At 34.9% G+C, this 19,309-nt stretch overlaps 1 protein-coding gene across 1 annotated transcript in view; it reads right to left on the minus strand.

The window, feature by feature from the left end:
- The window catches only part of SCAMP1 (secretory carrier membrane protein 1), a 104,480-nt gene that overhangs the window by 30,512 nt on the left and 54,659 nt on the right, over positions 1–19,309 (minus strand). Inside the window, exons 3-6 of the mRNA XM_019641039.1 lie at positions 18,089–18,190; positions 17,069–17,177; positions 14,827–14,955; positions 11,642–11,801 (exon numbers count right to left, since the gene is read on the minus strand). Coding sequence (XP_019496584.1) covers positions 11,642–11,801; positions 14,827–14,955; positions 17,069–17,177; positions 18,089–18,190 — 500 coding nt within the window. The remainder of the gene's footprint in view (positions 1–11,641; positions 11,802–14,826; positions 14,956–17,068; positions 17,178–18,088; positions 18,191–19,309) is intronic.

Below are 19,309 nucleotides of genomic sequence, written 5' to 3' on the forward strand. Positions count from 1 at the left end.
ATTAGGATCATTTAGTATTATAAGGTACTCACACTACCTAAGAAGTGGTCTAGTGTTATTTAAAAGTGGATGTGGATTAGTTGTAAATGTGTATTGTAATCTCTAGGAATCAATAGATGCAGAAAAAACATTTGATAAAATCCACCACCCATTTACAATTTTTTTTTTTAATTTTTTTTTTATTGGGAAATTGGGGGGATGGGAACAGTGCTGGGGGATTGGGGGAAGGGGAACAGACAAGTTGCTGTCGTTTTGTTCTTCAGTCTAGTTGTGGAGGATGTTGCTTCACTGGCCCAAGTTGGCACCATCATTGCGCTCTTCCCGGGTGAGGCAGATCAGTCGCCGGCTTCTGGACAGCCGCTCACTGCGGCTGCTGGCCGCTCACGCTGGCTGCTGGCTACATACGGTAGCCCATGGCAACCCACTGCCACAGGGAGTGCAGCCTACGCTGTCGCCGGCGACTCATGGCACCCCAGCTCCAGGTTGAGCTGCTGTTCAGCATCTTAGCTGTAGAGGGCAGTGTCACTGGCCCTCATATGTGGGATCCGAACCGGGGCCCTCTGGCATCCCAAGCGAGTTCTTAACCATCGCGCCACTCGGCCGGCCCCCCCATTTACAATTTAAACTCTTAGTAAACTAGGTATAGAGGGGGGAACTTCCTCGAGTAGATAAAGATTATCTGCAAAATCCTACCTCTAGCATCATATTTAATGGTAAGAAACTAGAAGCTTTCCCTCTAAGATCAGCAACAAGGCAAGAATAACCCCTTACACCACAGTTTTTCAACATTGTACTGTAAGTCCAAACTAATGTAGTAAGACAAGAAAAGAAAAGGTATAAAGATTGGGAAGGTAAAAATAATACTGTCTTTGTTCACGTGACATGGTTGTCTATGTAGAAAATCCGAAAAAACTGACAAAAAACCCCTCCTGGAACTAATAAGCAATTATATCAAAGTTGCAGGATACAAAGTTAATATTTTAAAAAATCAACTGCTTTGCTATAGAGCAGCAGTGAACAAGTGGAATTTGAAATTAAATACACAATACCACACAAAAATGAAATATTTAGGCATAAATCTAACAAAATCTGTACAAGATCTACATGAAGAAAACTACAAAACTCTTCTACTTCAGGCACATTATAAGGCGGCAGGGCTCTTTGGAAAAAATAAGGCTGGGAAAAATAGAAGGCAGGAAAACAGCAAATATGCGATGAACTGACTCCATAAAAGAAGACATGGGCATGAGTCTACAGGAGCTGAGCAGGGTTGTTGAGGACGGGATGTTGTGGACATCACCCACTCATTCATAGGGCCAATGTACTCTTTCCTTCTTGCAGAAAGTATTTAATAAAATGATAAGGCCTGTAAGATTTTAAAAACTTTATTGTGAAGTGCACTAGATAAATTTATCAAGTTGTGTAAGGAAAGTACTGGTGTCTGCTCACTATTATGACTATGTAAGTGTTACTCATAGCTGAGGCACGAAGTATACTATAATTAGGTTTCCGATTCTGCACAGCCATTTTAGATTTCCCTGGAGTCCGCAATTGTCTTTTGTTATATTTTGGATGTACTTATCAGTAACTTATGACTATTCTCTCCTTAACTGGTGTAAATCTGTTCTTAACACATTCAAATTCATTAAGGATTCTAACTATTTTATCTTCCTGAAGCTGTTTCTTAAAATCTTCTGACTTGCTTAAATATGAATGGACACAGCTCTGGAGTGGCCACCAGCTATCTTGAGACCTTACTTCAATATTATCCTGGGAATAAGGAGACTTCTTTCTTATGTTTTCTGGATGCCACATTTTCCTTTATCTTGGTTTACTCCCTCATTTTGTCAGAGCTCATCATTTATCCTAGTAGAGTCCTGAGAAATAACACAGGGAAGGCATACTTTCTGAAATTCTATTGTCTATATCTTTGCTCTGACAATTTGATAGTTGAAGTATAGAATTCTAAATTAAAAGGTATATTTCCTTCAAAAATTAAGCACTACTCTATTGTCATCTAGCTTTCAGTGTTGCTATTTGCAAGATATCATGATTCACGGAATATAAGTTCTAAAAATTTCCTAGAAAGCAGAATAAAACAAAAGGATAGAAGATGTGAAAAAAAAAAAGAATATTAGATTTTCTCAACAGTTCCAATATCTAATTAACAAAGAGTTTTACTAAAAACACAAACAAAAGAGAAAGAAATAATCAAAGAAAAATAATAAATTTTCCCAGAATTTAAGGACCTAAGTCTCCAGATTAAAGACGTTCAGATAGTAACCAGCTTGTAATAAATAAAAAATATACCTTCACCAAGACCCATTTTCATTAATTTTCAAACACCAGAGAAAGAGAGAAAATCTTAAAAGGTTCCCAGAAAGGGAAAAAAAAATGAGCCCCATAAAAGATTACGAATCAGAATGGCATCAGATTTCTCAACATTAATACTAGCCATTCCCTTGCTAAAAGCCAAGGGAATAATATTTTCAAATTTTTGAGGGCTATAATTTCCAACCTATAAGTTAAATGTGTGGTAAGAAATAAGCATTTCCAGATGTGTTAAGACTCTAGAAAAAGAGAAATCTGTTTTATACCAGTTTCTCAGCAATCTACTAGAAGATGTGCTATACCAAAAAGTAGGGAGGGAGGGAGGGGAGGGAGAGAAGGAGAGGGAGAGAGAGTTAAGACCCTGGTTCAGGAATCGAACAGAGAAAGAAAAGGAAATGTCAGAATAACACAGACACCAACCATTTCAAATGAGGCGAGGATAACTGAGGCCTCTAAAAGAGATTCTATGGAGAAAAAGAAATGAAATCAAGATCACCTGACATATTTGACAATAGTTTTTCAATTATGCCAGAGACTATGGAAAGAATTGGAAGGAGGGTAGGTAGGTGGATGTGTGTGTATAAAACGAAGCAAGAGACCAAAACAAGGCAACTATTTATTGTAGTAACTGCAGTTGTACAAAAAAAGAAAATGCAGTAATATACTACAAAGTCCAGATGTAAATACCATAGTAAACAAGGAACTCTGAATATTAACCTAACCTAAAATTATGTTTCATGTAATGGAAGGACTGTGGGGACAAAGGGGTATATGTTGGGGTAAAAAGCTCATAGGACCACACGAGCAACAGAAAATTTAATACTTCGTCATGCCTAGCAAGAAATGATCGAAAGACACCTGAAACTTAAAAATCAAGGAACGGAAATTCACTTCCAGCATGACAGAGTAATTAAGCCAACAAATCGTCTCCTCACAAAAAAAAATAAAGCTGGACAAAGTTCAGAAACAACCATTTCACTGCTCTGACCAAAGGCATACATGAACTGAGAGTATTTATTCAAGAAAACGGAACTTTGGGTAAGAGCAGCGTCAGTCTGTTAGCATTCTCACCTGGAAATGCTTGTTCCCTTCTCCCACAACTGTGTTGGCAAGTATTTCAACCAGAGTAGAATAACCATGAAAACCAGCACCTTCACTGCAGCTCCCAGAGGTGAGTCACATGACCAAATGGGATTTATCCCACAAATGTGTGCATGAAAAAGGGGCAAAGCGATAAACCTGACAAGCTCAAGGGGGGCCTGACAAGCCCAGTAACTGAAAGTAACCATGCAGGACGGTCTGATCATAAATTTCTAATTGGGCAGGTCATGGCAGGTAGTCATAATCCTAGGCCTGCAGCTTCCTTTGCAAAGGGCAATCTCCACCTTAAGTGAGCTCTCTCCATTGTTCTTATGCACCTAGGATAACATAACCTTTAAAATGTCAATGTAATTTTCTTTTCCTACTCCTCAAAGGCACAACCACTGGCACCAGACACGAGACCACCAGAGCATGAGACCACAGAATCCCTCATTATCTTGTTCTCCAAATACTATCTCGACTGTGCTGTATTAATTATTAACGATCCTGTACCTACCAATGTACAAGTAGTATGTGTTTCTCCATTTTGCCTTTTATCCAATCCTAGAGATTTCCCCGCTATGCCTTCTCCCGCCTCCTTACTCTACAACCTTTTTTACATCTTCTCCTTTGATTCCAATGTGTCAAATACTCTGCAAAACTGCCATTCTCCAGAGCATTTGAGATCTTGCTTCCCGGCATATTGCGTCAGTTAGGCTCAAATAAACTCAGAAAAATTCTCTACAGGTCTGGATGTTTCTTACATTGACAGTTGATTCAATATCTGAAAATCAATCAATGTAACTCACCATATTAACAGAATAAAGGGACAAAAACCTCATAATTATCACAATAGACACAGAAAAAGCATCTGGAAAAAAATCTAACACTATTCATGATAAAAAAACAAAAAACAAACAAAAAAAAAACTCCCAACAAACCTAAAACATAAGAGAGGTTCCTCTAACCAAGGGGCTGGGGGTTGGGGAAAATGGGGAGAAGTTGGTAAAAGGGTACAAACTTTCAATTATAAGATATAATGTCTAAGGATCTAATGTAGACCATAGTGACTGTAGTTGATAAAATCGTATAAGTGAAATTTGCTAAGAGAGTAGATCTTAAACCTTCTCAACAACAACTTTAAAAAAGGTAAAACATATGAGGTAATGAATGTGTTAATTAACCTCATTGTGGGAATCTTCTATGTATATGAGTATCAAATCATCTATACTTTAAATATATTACAATTTTATTTCTCAATTATACCTCAATAAAGCTAAAAAAAGGAAGGTGAAATGAAAATGTTTTCAGTAAAATAAAATAGGGAATTCATTGCCAAGCAAACTTAAACAAATAAAAAAGATATTAAAAGAATACATAAAAACTAGAATACTTTATTAAGCTAAAAGAAATCAAAGAGAAAAAGTATATGTTTTATATAGTAACGGAGACAATAGATATAAACCCATATATACCAGTAATGACATTAAACATAGACAAAAAAAACAAAAAAAACAAAAAACAATTAGAAGACTATATTATCAGACTAGTTTTTTTAAAGTTTATTTTTATTTGGCAATACAAAGGACCTATACATGCCTTAAGTGTAATCATGATTTCCTCTAGCTCAGACTGGGGGACCAAAGGGCAATGACCCAAAAGCAGCAAAAGATAACTTACAACAAGTAACAGTTGTATGGATCATCAAAAGTAAATGATGAGGGCCGGCCGAGTGGTGCGTTGGTTAAGAGTTGGCTTGGGACGCCAGAGGGCCCCGGTTCGGATCCCACGTATGAGGGCCAGTGACACTGCCCTCCACAGCTAAGATGCTGAACAACAGCTCGACCTGGAGCTGGGCTGCTGTGAGTCGCCGGCAACGGCATAGGCTGCAGCCCCTGTGGCAGTGGGTTGCCATGGGCTACCGTGTGTAGCCAGCAGCCAGCGTGAGCGGCCAGCAGCTACTGTGAGTGGCCGTCCAGAAGCCGGCGACTGATTTGCCTCACCTGGGAAGAGTGCAATGATGGTGCCAACTTGGGCCAGTGAAGCAACGTCCTCCACAACTAGACTGAAGAACAAAAAAACAAACAAACAAACAAAAAAGACAGCAACTTGTCTGTTCCCCTTCCCCCAATTCCGCAGCACTGTTCCCATCCCCCCAATTCCCCAATAAAAATCTTTTTAAAAAAAATAAATAAATAAATAAAGTAAATGATGAAACCTAACAAAAACCAAAGAGTAAAACATTGATTCCAACTACCTTTTGCTGGCCACGTACAAAGCCAAATATTGTGCAGACCTTATCTCTAATCCTCTTATCAACTCTGCAAATACTATCCCCAGATTTCACCCAACAAACTGAGGCACTGAGTTTTACTGCATTTTTCTAGGAGCACACAACTTTTCACAAGGGAAGGCAGAATTCCACCCTTTTCTCTGTATGTTTCCAATAGTTATACTTTTCAACAACACACTGCTTCATTAATAATTACCTAATATTTTAGAGTATTTACATACTGCTTAGTGATTTGTGGAAGCATAAAATTAAGAACAAAGTTGCAATCTTTTAAAAACATGTGAAGGACAAAGTGACAACTCCAATTTAATTCTGATACATAATAAACAACTTTTAAAAGCACATACACCTCAAACTTCCCTATGTAATTTTCCTTCAGATTCAAGCAATGGGATTACTTTATGAAAGACAATATCCTTTAAATATATCAGTAAAAGGAGCTCTTGATTAAAAACTAAAAGATATCATGTTCATATAGAACAGTATTTTATACCATTTGAAAACCATCTTTTTCATGAACATTCTGATATTCTGATGCCAATAAACAGGATTTTTTACCCCAATATCTGAGAAAAATACTAAAACCTTAAATCCTCAGGAGGTAACTCTAAGAGAAGACTAACTTGAAAATAACTGATCTTATATTTAGAGATACACGAGTATCCCTGAGTATGATATCAACATTAAATTCCTCTGAAATTCAAACATTTTTTGGGTGTCTGAATATCACTCACTTGTTACATATGAATTCTACTGGCCAAAGTTTCAGAAATACCTCCCTTTAAATAATTTATATTAGACTGGGTCTTCGGAAAAGTCATGACGTATTTTGTCTATGTTTTTCAAAGATCATTTATTTATATAAAGAACAAAGATCAATCAATGATATACTGCTCGTTTTGTTCGATAATCTTTTGCCATCTTTCAGTGAGCTTCATAATTCGTCATTCATAGAAGAACCTGTTTATTCATGAAAAACTGAACAAGGTGCTGATTTACAGCCTCATCTGAATTGAACATTATACCACGCAAGGAGTTTTGAAGAGAGCAAAACAAGTGGAAGTCTGACAGCGTAAGGGCAGGCAAGTATGGTGGGTGTGGCAACACATCCCATCCAAGCTCCGATAATTTTTGACGGGTGATCAAACTTGTGTGTGGTCTCACGTCATGATGGAACACAACTCCTTTACAATTAACAAGCTCTGGATGTTTCTGGATGATAGATTTGTTCAAACTGTCCAATTGCCGACAGTACACATTTGAATTGATTGTTTGGTTCCTTGGTAGGAGCTCAAAATATACGACACCTTTGCAATCCCACAACACTGAGAGCATAACCTTCATCTGATGAATGTCTGCTTTTGTGTCGTTTGAGGAGAATCATCATGTTGGGACCAAGACCGTTTGTGCACCACATTGTTGTCAACAATCTACTTCTCATCACCAGTTATCAGTCGCTTCAAAAAAGGATTGTTTTCCTCACGTTTAATGAGTATATTGCACATGTTTATAGCCCCGCCAAATGAACTTCTTTTGAGTTCATGCGGAACCCAAATATCAAGCTTCTTAACGTATCCCAGCTTCTTCAGGTGGTTGTGAACGCTTGAATGATGGATGTTCAATGTTTCTGCAATCTCCCGTGTCGTGTAACATGGGTTTGACTTGTTCAATGCCTTTATTTTGTCGTCATCAACCTCAGTGGGCCTCCCTAACCGAGGAGCGTCGTTGAGATCAAAATCACCAGCACGGAATTTCATGAACCATTGTTGGCACTGATGTGCTTGTAGAGCATTGTCACCATAAACTTTATGCAACTTTTCACAAACTTGATGTAGGTAAACCCTTTATGGAAGTAAAACAGTAAAATATGGCAAAAACGCAGTTTGGTCTTCCATCTTCAACTTGTAAAATCTCCAAAACTCAACCAAATCGCTCAACTTTTTTTTTTAGAATGAAGCTAGAACTGTCAGCTGTCAAATAACATAGCAATAACATAGATGAGAATGACTCTAGTACTTCCAAAAGTGAACTAGTGCCATCTGTTGCAAACATACTTCATGACTTTTCCGAAGACCCAATACATTTCTAAAGGGCAAGTACCATGTCTCTTTTTCTTTCCAGCCTAGTAAACTGTCAATGTTCAATGAGCAATTAATTTAACCTTTGGGTACTTCATATTTTCCAACTGCTTTGAAATTATAAGTTATTTATCTTAATAGTTGTTGCATTATAGCCGATTCCGTTACCCCCCCCACCCCCGCATTAGCCTCTGACCCATTAGTCGAGAGAGTGTCTCGGAAAACTGAGGCCGGATGGAATGATATCTGTAAAGCTCGATATCTGTAAAGCTCTCTCGGGGAGTGTCTCAGGTGACTGGGACCTATTGGAATGATAATAGTTATCTCCCCTGGGAGGACACAGTAACAAAGTGTCTTGGGGCCATGTGGCAGAAGTGTGAAGGCATAGGATTTGCAGTGACACAATGGGAATGTTAATGGAAAAGGTCTTAAGGCACATAAGTCACACGGTTGCAAATTGATTGACAGCAGTTTCACTTCTTTACAAACTACTCAATAAAAGCCATGTGCTGACCCGATTCGGGGCTCACTCAGTCTTCTCAGGCTGAGTCCCTTGGTCTCGCTCTTAATATTACTTTTGTCTCTTGCTCTTATTCAATCTGCGTCGCCCCTTAAGAGAAACCTATTTGCCCTTGCCACGCTGGACGTGACAAATAGTAATATCTCTCTAAAAGAATCAAGTGAAATAATGAACTTTCAAGTGAAATATCAAAAAAGAAACTCAGATGACAATGGAAAACCAACTTCTCATGCATAATAACTAATTTAAAGATGATTATTCCTAAATGGAGTCTACCTTTATCACATTTTAAAATCATTTATATAATTATTAGTATGACTTATTGTATACTATTATTGAATATAATCACTTAAATGTAGATTTGAATTTTTGAACAAGTTTTAAGGCTATTATCAAATACTTTAACTCAATCTAAAGGCATTTATAATTCAATAAAACTACTATATTTTTCTTTTAGGGTTAACATAAAAAAATGGTTTACTCAGCCATATTATTTATTAAGCAAATTACAAGTTCTTGATAACAAGGTTAATTGTTAACCTTTAAAAAGAGATTTCTTGAAATACTGGGTGTATTTAATTTTAGACTGTGAGTCAACAGGGAGGCAAAAGAATAGATAAACTATGTATGGCATTTTAAAATGTAACTCCAACTGACTAACAGATAACAAAGAATGGATCATTCTAGAATAAAGACTTCCTGATAAGCTCTCTAGTTATTTTTTGGCACTCCACCACAAAGTTAACAGCTACTCTAGAAACTTGGAATTATCACCCATCTACAAGAAAGAAAAAAAGAAAAATTCTCTGGGAAACTAAAAAAAAAACACCTGATCACATTCTCAAACCTAATGTCTCCTCTAACTTGTATGGTTGCAATGACTGGTTTACTCTAAAATCAATCCCAGCCATGTTTTTCTGATTGCTAACTATTCTTTTCCTCACTTACAGGGAAACCAGGAGAAATAAAATTCGCAGAAGATATTTACATAATTTTATGGCAGAAGAGGCAAATACATCATTAGCCAGAGAAGAATAAAACTGGAAAAACTTTTAAAAAGCGCTTTAGCTTCACACAAGGGTCTGATTAATAAAAACTGGATGTTTTCAATAAGAACTTCTTTTTAAAAGTATGTGAGCCTGGCCTAAAAATTTTTAGTTACCTGTTTTCTACTGACTTACACAGTATGTTCAGACACCTGTGTTTCATTCCTTAATCATCAGTTTTGAAACAGAATATAAAACTCTTGCATATCCTCTACTTTGCCCTTTCTCAAAGGCAGTAATATGAACTGATCTCAAATAAAGCACTTACATGAATAAGTAAGGCCATTTAAAATCCTATATTTAATATAAATAATCATACCCAATGCATGTGGTTTGAGGGTTTCATATTTAAGGAGAAAAGTGTCATCGTTAATAAGTGTTTAACAAACTTTACTAGATATTTCCCAAGAGGCTTGACAGACTCAGAAACACCTGGCAATCTGGATGAAGAAAATTCCAAAGTTACACACTGAGAAGGTATATTAATGATTTCAAATATTTCAATTTCAACTTTCCCCATAAAAAAAATTTTCTTCTCAGTTCTGCTCTGAACAGTGAAACCAATGAACATATTTGTGATATACTCTAAAGAAGTGAGATCAGCTAAGAACTTAGCCTACAGATTAATAATGCCAGAAGTAAAAATGTTACACAAAGCATTTTTATTTCAATGGCAAAGAAAAGGGAATAGAAGGAACTGACTTCAAGTATTAAAAGGCAAAAAGCTGGCTTTTAATAGTTTGTTTTGGCTACAATAGTCACAAAAGGTTTAAAATCCAAAGTCTGTAGTCTCAGGTCACTTTTAAAATCTCAACGACATCCCCATTCCCACCCACTAGCATCATTACAGATACACTGGTAACGTGATGAAAGAAGGCAGGAAGAGTCCTGATGTCAAAAATTTAAAAACCTTATGATCCAGGCTTACATAACAAGGAAAAGAACCACTGTAGCTCTCTTCCCAGAGCATGCAAAGAGTAAATAGGTCCCTTCAATTCTTGTCCATCCCACATCTACAGGGGAACCTCACCCCATTCTTTGACAACCAACCTCCCATATTCCAACATAGCCCATGGTTCTTTCCTCATTTTTCCTGCGCCTATCTATTTTCTTCCCTTCATTCTATTTCTAACCAATTTAATTTTTGTTGAATGATAGCTTTTCTCTCCAAATTCCCTAATCTTCTCTCTTTTCCTTCTGTTTTTTCCATTTACATATCTGGGTTTCTAATTCCATTTTGTTTGCGTGTGTTGGGGGGTGATACACATTCTGGTTAATCAAAGAAATTGTATGTTGAAATGGTAAAAAAAGTTAAAGAACTGAATGTGGCCCCTTTAATTTCCCTAACATATCATCTGCATGATATATGCCTATTTCCTAGTAATGCTAATGTTGCCCCTCATTCATGAGAGTTGAAAGAGATTCATTATTCATAAATTAATTTACCCCAATAAAAATGAGTTGATAAATGATTGAATATATGGACTCAAACAGGGCTAACATCTAAATCAGCATCTTCCAATGTTTGTTTCTTAAAAGTAGTCCAAAAAGGTATTTCACACATAAAAAATAATGGTTTCATGGTCAAATCACAAAGGCTGTTAAAGAGTCTAAGAAATTCTAAATTGAAGAAACTTGCTTAATTTTATCAGCCAGCTATTCCCCAACTTAAGCAAATGAACCCTTTTTTCCACAACACCTGTTAATATCCCACAGAAGATACATTTAGGAAATATTAATCCTAACGACTGATAAAATATACCATGCGAAGTATTATATTTAATCTTACAGTCTAAATAGTTTTAAAATGCTACTATCTTTTGAAAAACCAAAACTTAATAAACACAGAAAATAATTACCAAGTTGCTAGGTCAAAGTGACTGACTTTAAATATCCCATGTATACCTTACCTAGGTTCATTTAAAATTTAGGCTATAATGACCACTTGTGACTTTGTTTTGAAAGGGGGAAATGAAGAGCAAAATTTTCTTTAAAGTCAATGGTATCATATGGAATATAATCTTTTACAACTATTAAGACCTAAGACTCTTCTCATTTTTCATTCATTCATTTTCATGTTTAATCTATTTCTCAAGTGGGAGAAAAGAATGGGATTTTATGACTTACAAAACCTAATGAATACACAGGCATGTAATATACAGCCTTTTCTGAAGGTATATCATACAATAAAAAATTTTTAAATGAAAATGTGTCAATTTTCTCTTCCAGGTGTACCAGGAATGATTTACTTCACAGGTTTTAAAAAGCATATTTTAGTGTATAAACATTTTACCTGAAAGCTCCGTAAAGTGGTCTGTACCAACAGACAAACGAACAAGGAGTAAAAAGCAAGAACCACAGGATACTCAATCCAAAATCAACCCCTCGTGTAGGATCAACACAAAACCAAGCCAAGCATCCGAAGATATTTAGAAACAGTGTTACAGCGTGGACTGTGGAATCAGAAAACAAAACAGAAAACAAAGGTTTACATTCATTTTATGAGTTCATTCAAAAGGTTATAGATGAAAAAAATACTTCCTAAGAGCAAATGTATTCTACGCAATTTTCAAAACATTGCTGTTCTTACACATTTGAGTTGAAAACAGAGTAATCACAGGAAAAGGAGTCCTAATACACACTGGCAAAAATTCTTTTGGCCCTCTCCTAATGAGCAATTACACAGCTAAACCAGAGAAGCACTACCATCAGGTCTTCTTCCCTAAGAAGGAAACATGTGATGTGTCCCTTGATCCAAAGCCCAAGAGGAAAAGTAGTGCCTGCCAAGAGAAAAACCAGGACTTAGGAGGAAAAAGGTCCTCACTCTGAACTGTATTTTTACAGAGTAAGAAAACTGGAGAAGCGTCCTGTGCGATCTCATTATAACATTTTTAAGCAATAAAATTAATTAAAATCATTGGACTACAAATATTAATACATAGAAATTTCCAGTGACTATGTAGTCAGTCTATGAAAATTATTAATTCAACTTCATCAAGTTGTCCATTTTCTAAAGTCCTGAGATAAAAAACAGCCTTTTGGTAGAGGATTAAACTTATTTTAAAAAAAATAAAAAATTTAAACAAGTACACCATGACGCATTTCAGCTCCTTTGGCAGACCTTTCTTTTTAGTTAGCACAACTATTGTAGATCTTGGCAAACTCTTCATATGTGTTAATAATTACTTTCCCTGACAGACCAAAACCAAAAAATCTGAGTAACACTTAACTACACTATGATCCTAATGAATCACATTTATCCATTATAATTAATAGTTTTTAAAAAGGATTTTCAAAAACTTATTCACAAGCTGAATTTATTATAGGAAATAAATTCTTTCAAAAGTTAATAGTTTTCAATGTAAATCACCAATACAATAAAAATATACCAACTAACTACTTGAATTAAAAATAACAAATGGAAAACCTAGTGAACCCAAATAAAAAAATCTCAACGTACATTAAACACAAAGCTTTAAAATCTTTAAATTATTAATCAAATAAAATTAATAATTACTGAAACAGGACAAAAACACACATTCTAATTCTATGATGCCTCATCTAACTTGCTCTCACCAAACAACTAGATAAATACACAATCTCTACAGTAGGAGGAAAAACTCCAGAGGAAAACACCTAGGTTATAGCGATACAATACTATTGAGCTAATCAACCTCTGTGTGTTTCAATTTTTCAGCAGAAGCTCTTCCACCTTTAAAATTCTGTTCCATTCTATTATTCAAGAATGACTCCTCCTAATTACTTTACTCCCGTTAGGACTTCTAATTCTCATAAAAGCTAGTTTACTAATATTTACTCAAAATCTTTTGCCTCAAAATAAAAGTAGTTCTGTTAAGGGCTTAAAAACAGAATCAAAAAGATTCTGAGATAGAAAATTATTACTCTATAACATTAAATGGCATCTAACTGTCTAAAAAAGATTTAAATGTTCAGAACATTCTAATTCAAATTTCAACCTTTGGAGAAATAATTTTTGAAGAAGTATTTGTTCCAGGAAATGCTTCTTCAAATCAGAACCTTAATTGGAATCTTGAGCCCTCTTTGAATAGAGTTAACAGATCTGCCAAATGAACAGGATTAGGAAAAACTATAGCCAACTATATTATTTCTAATAACCTCAGAAAGTCATATATTTATAAGATAAAACAGATCTATTTTAAAACAATCAGCATTGGTAAAGCAGTTAAATCATTCAATTAAAATTAATCATTTTCCCCATTTAACCTCTATTTACTAATTCTTTACTGAATTTTCTTCCACCCCCATTTCCGCCACCAAAAGCAGGTTTTTCACTAAGTCAAAGAACTTATACATAAAATTCTAGGCCAATTTTTGCCCATTAAAATAAAGTTATTACATATATGCATATATATGATTATATTGATTAAATATGAGTTGGTTAGCAAGCACATACATGGAATCAAAACCTTTAATATTATAGACTAAAATATAGACTACTACTGACACTGGAGATTCAGCAAAAGATATTAGATCGACAACAAAATCTCAAAAAGAAACTAGAAATAAGAGTTAAAATGTCCTATCTATAGGGAAACATTTCTCACATTCCAGGGCAACTTCACATATATGAAAATTTTTTTAAAAAATTTTCTCATATATTTAGAGAGCAAAAAAAGGCCCACAAATCACACAGTAGAAATACAGAGTTTCCTCCATCAAGAATTCACCCTACAAACTATCCATTAACGCAGAGGTTGTGCAGGTGAGAAGTTGTGACAGCTACCTCCTACTAACATGGCAATATTAAATGGGGCCAGCACTACTGTTTGGAATAAAAATGAAACACACAATAAGTGCAAATTCTGTGTACATACAGCAAACTATTAACAGCTTGACATTTTATTTTAGTATTCCATGAGTTGTACTTCAACTAAAAGCAATGTGAGCATCATAGCCTAAGCTGTATGTCCTAATGTCCTATTCAATTAAACATCCTATATTAGGTACTTTCAATAATAAAAGTATTCATCCCCACTTGAAAGTGAAGTGTAAACTGTGCTCAAAGCTAAAAGAAACATTAGTTTATATTATTACAATATTTTATGTCCCTTTTAAAAAATAGTCATAATGCTTTAATAGAATTAATGGCCTTCATTTGCATAAAAATAGTATGCATAATTTTTTTCAGAGCAAATATCGCCTAGACAAGATTTTCCAAGTAATTGTAAAATTCTACCCATGTGACAGAGAAGTCCTTTCCTCAAAAGAATGCCCGTTCTCAAAATATATGTTTTCCTCAGCTGAGAACTTAGATTGTCACATATAGCACAATTTTGAAGTGCGTACCTAAATATGTTTCATTATGAAAATTAAAAGATCTATAGGGAAAGACGGGTTAACAATACTATCCTTAATATATGAATTCCAATAAAAGGTGCATTCTGACAATACAATATAAACTCTGTGTAATAAACATACAATTTACTCTATACTTACACATCCACAAGTAGTACATAATTTTTACTGTCTTTTGGAACTCTACAGGAATGTCTACAGAAAAATCCTGATAGAAACAAGGTCCCACAGGGAAACTGCCAGGAAGAGGTGGCCAATTATTTTTTCTGCCTGCAAATTAAAAAACAAAAAAGTTATTTATACTAGGACAAATATGTGATATTTTTTCTTTTTGGTTTCATAATAAAGCACATTATCTATTCTTTTAATAGATCTTTTACAAATATAACACTGTATCTCTATATTCCTAGAGAACTTTGAGAGCCAAGCTTTGTATCTTTTAAAATTTTTCCCAGAATCACTTTAGTAAACATCAGATGGGAAAATGACTTTCCAGTGTCATATCATATAATATTTATCAGGAACCATTTATTTACAGTTGAAATAAGAAAAAAAAAGAAAAGAAAAGCACAGGCAAGACATACCCTGTAACTGCCCTAAAATCAAATTTATTTCATAGTCCCAAGAGTCTGGGTCACACATGATGGCCATGCAGTTTTTAAATCTCTACAATTTCCTCCTCAGCGACTTAAATCTAATTCCTAACCCATGAGGAGAGGAAAAACTCAACTTCTGAATCTTTCGAGTTTTCTACTTTAACTCCATGAAGAAACACAAGATTAACCAACACCAAAGTATCAAATTTGAAAAATCTCAAAATCTCAAAAAAATAATACCCAAAGGACACATGTATAAAAACCATAAAAATATGAGAAAACATGAAAACAGTCATGAAAAGAAGCTAAGGAATTAAAGCACCGTCAAAAACCTAAAGGAAAAACAAATTCAAACTGTGGGGGGGAAAAATAATGTGTATATATAAAGAAATTAGGTTAAAAATAGGGTTTGGGGAGTGATGGGAGAAATAAAAAAACTAAAATTAAAACAGTCAAACATTAAAAATAGAGGGTAAAAATAGCACCTAAAGGCCATTTTCTCATTTAGACATTATAATCACACACTTTTGAAAATTAGATTTTACATATACATTTTATAGACTAGGAAAATTCTCATAGTGGAAAAAAAGTGTGGCCTATTTCTGATTCTCTCCAACATGTCTCCATTGTTGATCGTTCTTTTCAAATTTCATGTAGTTCATACATTTCCCATTCAAGTCTCACACAAGTATCTGAGAAGCAGCAGAGCACAGCAGTAAAAAACAAGGCTCTGAAGCGAGAAGGGCCTGGCCACTTAGTGTCTAGGAGACCTTGGGCAACTTACTGAGCCTCCTGAAGACTTTGTTTCTACATCTGCAAAATGAGAATAACAAATACACAGAATTGTACTGAGGATTACATCTGTAACACACTGCAATTCTAACTTCATTTCCCACTCTTCATTACAACCTTTACTAAAATCTCTCTCATAGAAATAACTTGTATTAGTCAATGCTAAGGAAATACGGCAGATTTTAGTTACTTGTATTTCAGAAACACTGATCTCAATTAAACCTTCAGTTTCTCCTTTTAGAGATGCTGTCTCTGATATTACATACAAGAAAACGGCCCAGGATGAATGTATTTTCAGGGGGCCCCAAACTTACACATTCTAAGGAACAAACAGGTCATTTATTAGTGTTGCCCTTGACTAGTCCTTCCACCACCATCCCAGACAAACCAACGATGGCTGGTCTAGCTCTCTTGCCCCTTCTTACCCCGATACTGCTAGCTTTCCCTAAAATAAAAGGTTGTCAGAGCCTGAACGGATTTCATAGCAAATGATCAACTCAGCATTTCTTTCTTTCTCTGGCATCATCGAAATACACAAGGCTTCCTAGAGTCACCACAGACATGTTTTTTTAAAACGTGATTTGGCAGATAGGATATATTTGTGAGGATGGGCAGATAATTTGAAACTGGGCTGAAGAAACCAGAAGAGTCGAATGTAGGGCACTCTCCCATGTATCATAACACTTCATTAGACCCAAAGACAGCCCAAGTGCAGAATCAAAGGCTCCTGGCCTAAGAATAAACCAAAATTATCATATTCGCAATCACTTTCTGTGTGATAATGCTAACACTGTTCTAATCTATCAAAAGACTATGCAAATCAACCAAGATCAAAGAGCTACACAGTATCAAGTAGGAAATATGTGTCTGATCTCCTTGCTAGAATAGGAAAAAAGGGCAGGGTTTTATCTGCAAATCAAATGACTTAGAGCTAGTGCAGGCATAATTCAAAGTGTTTAAAAGTTATTTTTATTTCAAGCTTCTTTGGATACTACCATGTTGACTGAGGTTTTGCATTTCTCGTTCTCGACGATCTAATTCGGCTGCTTTTCTTTCTAGCTCTTCCTGGCGTTTAAGCAGCTCAGCTTGAGCCAAGGCATGTTCCTAAAGAAGAAATAATCAATAAGTGATTAGGTTGTTATAAGTATAAAATATAACATTGATATGCTATCTTTTACTTCTCCTTCTACTATGTTAGAAACCTAATTCAATAGTTCTTCCAAAATATAGGAATTCACTATAAATTAGTTTCAGAAACTATTAAGGTATCTCCATTTTGGTCTTTTGGTTATTAAAAAACCCTCAATGGGAATGCTGAGCACATTAGGACAGATAAAAATTCTAAAGGTGGTCAGAGTCCTAAAGTAATTGGGAAAATGAAATTAAGGTGATCTTAGCACCTAAATGAGTGAAAAACAGAGACAAAGGGAAGAGTTGAAGAAAGCAAACAAATGAAGAAAAGGACAACTGAACTGGCTCTTACAAACTGGGTTAAATGGTACATAAGGTTCCCAATGCAAGAATATATAATATTTTACATTTTATAAAATAATGAGGTGAAAGACCGATCTGGTTCAATTCTGGTTTATAACTCCATCTGCCTTTATGTGATACCAGGCATCCTATTCATCTCCTTTTTTCTCATATTTTGGCCACCTTCTACTTCCTGCCACTGTCCCTTGCTTAGCCATTAGAACTCTCTTCCAGTAATATTTATTATTCTGTCATTGTTACTGTATGACCAAAGACAATAAAAATCTCACTCTACAAATTGTACACCAAGATAATATAAGAATCCAATAACTGCTAATAATAGAATAAAACAAATGTTATAAGCTGAAAAAGAAATTAGGAGTACTATACAGTTGACAAGGTAGCTAACCCAGACTCAAAAGTAAAAACTAAACCATAAGGAACATAACATATAAAGAATTACTTTGCTCTGAAATGATACTAATTATAAATTATATATTTTTAATTTCCAATATGAATTTACACACATAACATGAACTAACCTTTGCAATCTGTGTATAAGCTGAAGGATGTTCCTCTGTTGGTTTCATTATTGCTGGTTGTGTGCTGGGTACATTTGGCATTTTCGCATTGCCTGGTGGAGGCTAGGAGGATTAAGAAAACGGCAAATCACATAACATAAAGATCCAACTTTAACTTCTTTCAAAAGGCATAACACTAACACAAAGCAAAGTGCCAGGAACTGCCTCTCTTCCGCCCCTACCTTCTCTAGTCAAGTGGCAAAGATCTGCTTAAGCTCTCCATCTCCGTTTTCTTAAACTTATTCATTTCTCTACTTTTCAATGTGGGTGCTACCTCAAACACTACACTTTGATAATATAAAGTGTTTTATGAGCAAGATTAAAAGGCAAAATCTAAATAATAAGCAATACATACAACAGTCAGTTAATATATTTCATATGTATAAATCAATTAGAAATAAATAAACTTGTTATGGCAAAACATGCATTTAAAAAACTCTCAACAGGTAACTTATAAAAGAAATGCAAAAGGTAAATAAACATCAAAAACTGTCAACCTCATTAGTAATCAAAGAAATGCAAATTTCACCTAATTATTTTTAAATGATTATTACCATGAAATAACCACATTCTGGAAAAGATGTGGTAAGTTGGGTATTCTCACACACTGATAGTGGGAGCATAACCTAGTTAACATAATAATCCTTGAACTCAATTTGGCATTATGTGTAAGAGCCACAGAGGTATTTATACCCTATGATCCATAAACAGCTAGTCTCTAAAAACATGGAAAGGAAATAATCCAGGATACGCACAAATGTTAGTATGCTAACAATGCTCACTTAGCATTATTTATAAAAGCAACAGTTAGAAATAGTCCTAATCCAATTATCCAACAATAGGAAAATGTTTAGATAAATTATAATACATTCATAGAATATATCACGTAGCTATTTACAAGTTCTGAAAAATATTTAATGAAATGGAGAAAGCTTGTACCATTAATAAGTGATAAAAACAAGTTATAAAACAAAACTGTATATACACTATAATCCCAATTTTTTACTTAAAAATATAATTAAAATATATCAAAATGTTAATAGTTCTTATTTCTGGATAGTAAAATTAAAAGTGTTTCCTTGTATTTTTTTTTTTTAAGATTTTTATTGGGGAATTGGGGGAAGGGGAACAGACAAGTTGCTGTTGTTTTGTTCTTCAGTCTAGTTGTGGAGGACGTTGCTT

This window comes from Hipposideros armiger, unplaced genomic scaffold (genome assembly GCF_001890085.2).
Source record: "Hipposideros armiger isolate ML-2016 unplaced genomic scaffold, ASM189008v1 scaffold_55, whole genome shotgun sequence".
In the NCBI taxonomy this organism is placed as follows: Eukaryota; Metazoa; Chordata; class Mammalia; order Chiroptera; family Hipposideridae; genus Hipposideros; species Hipposideros armiger.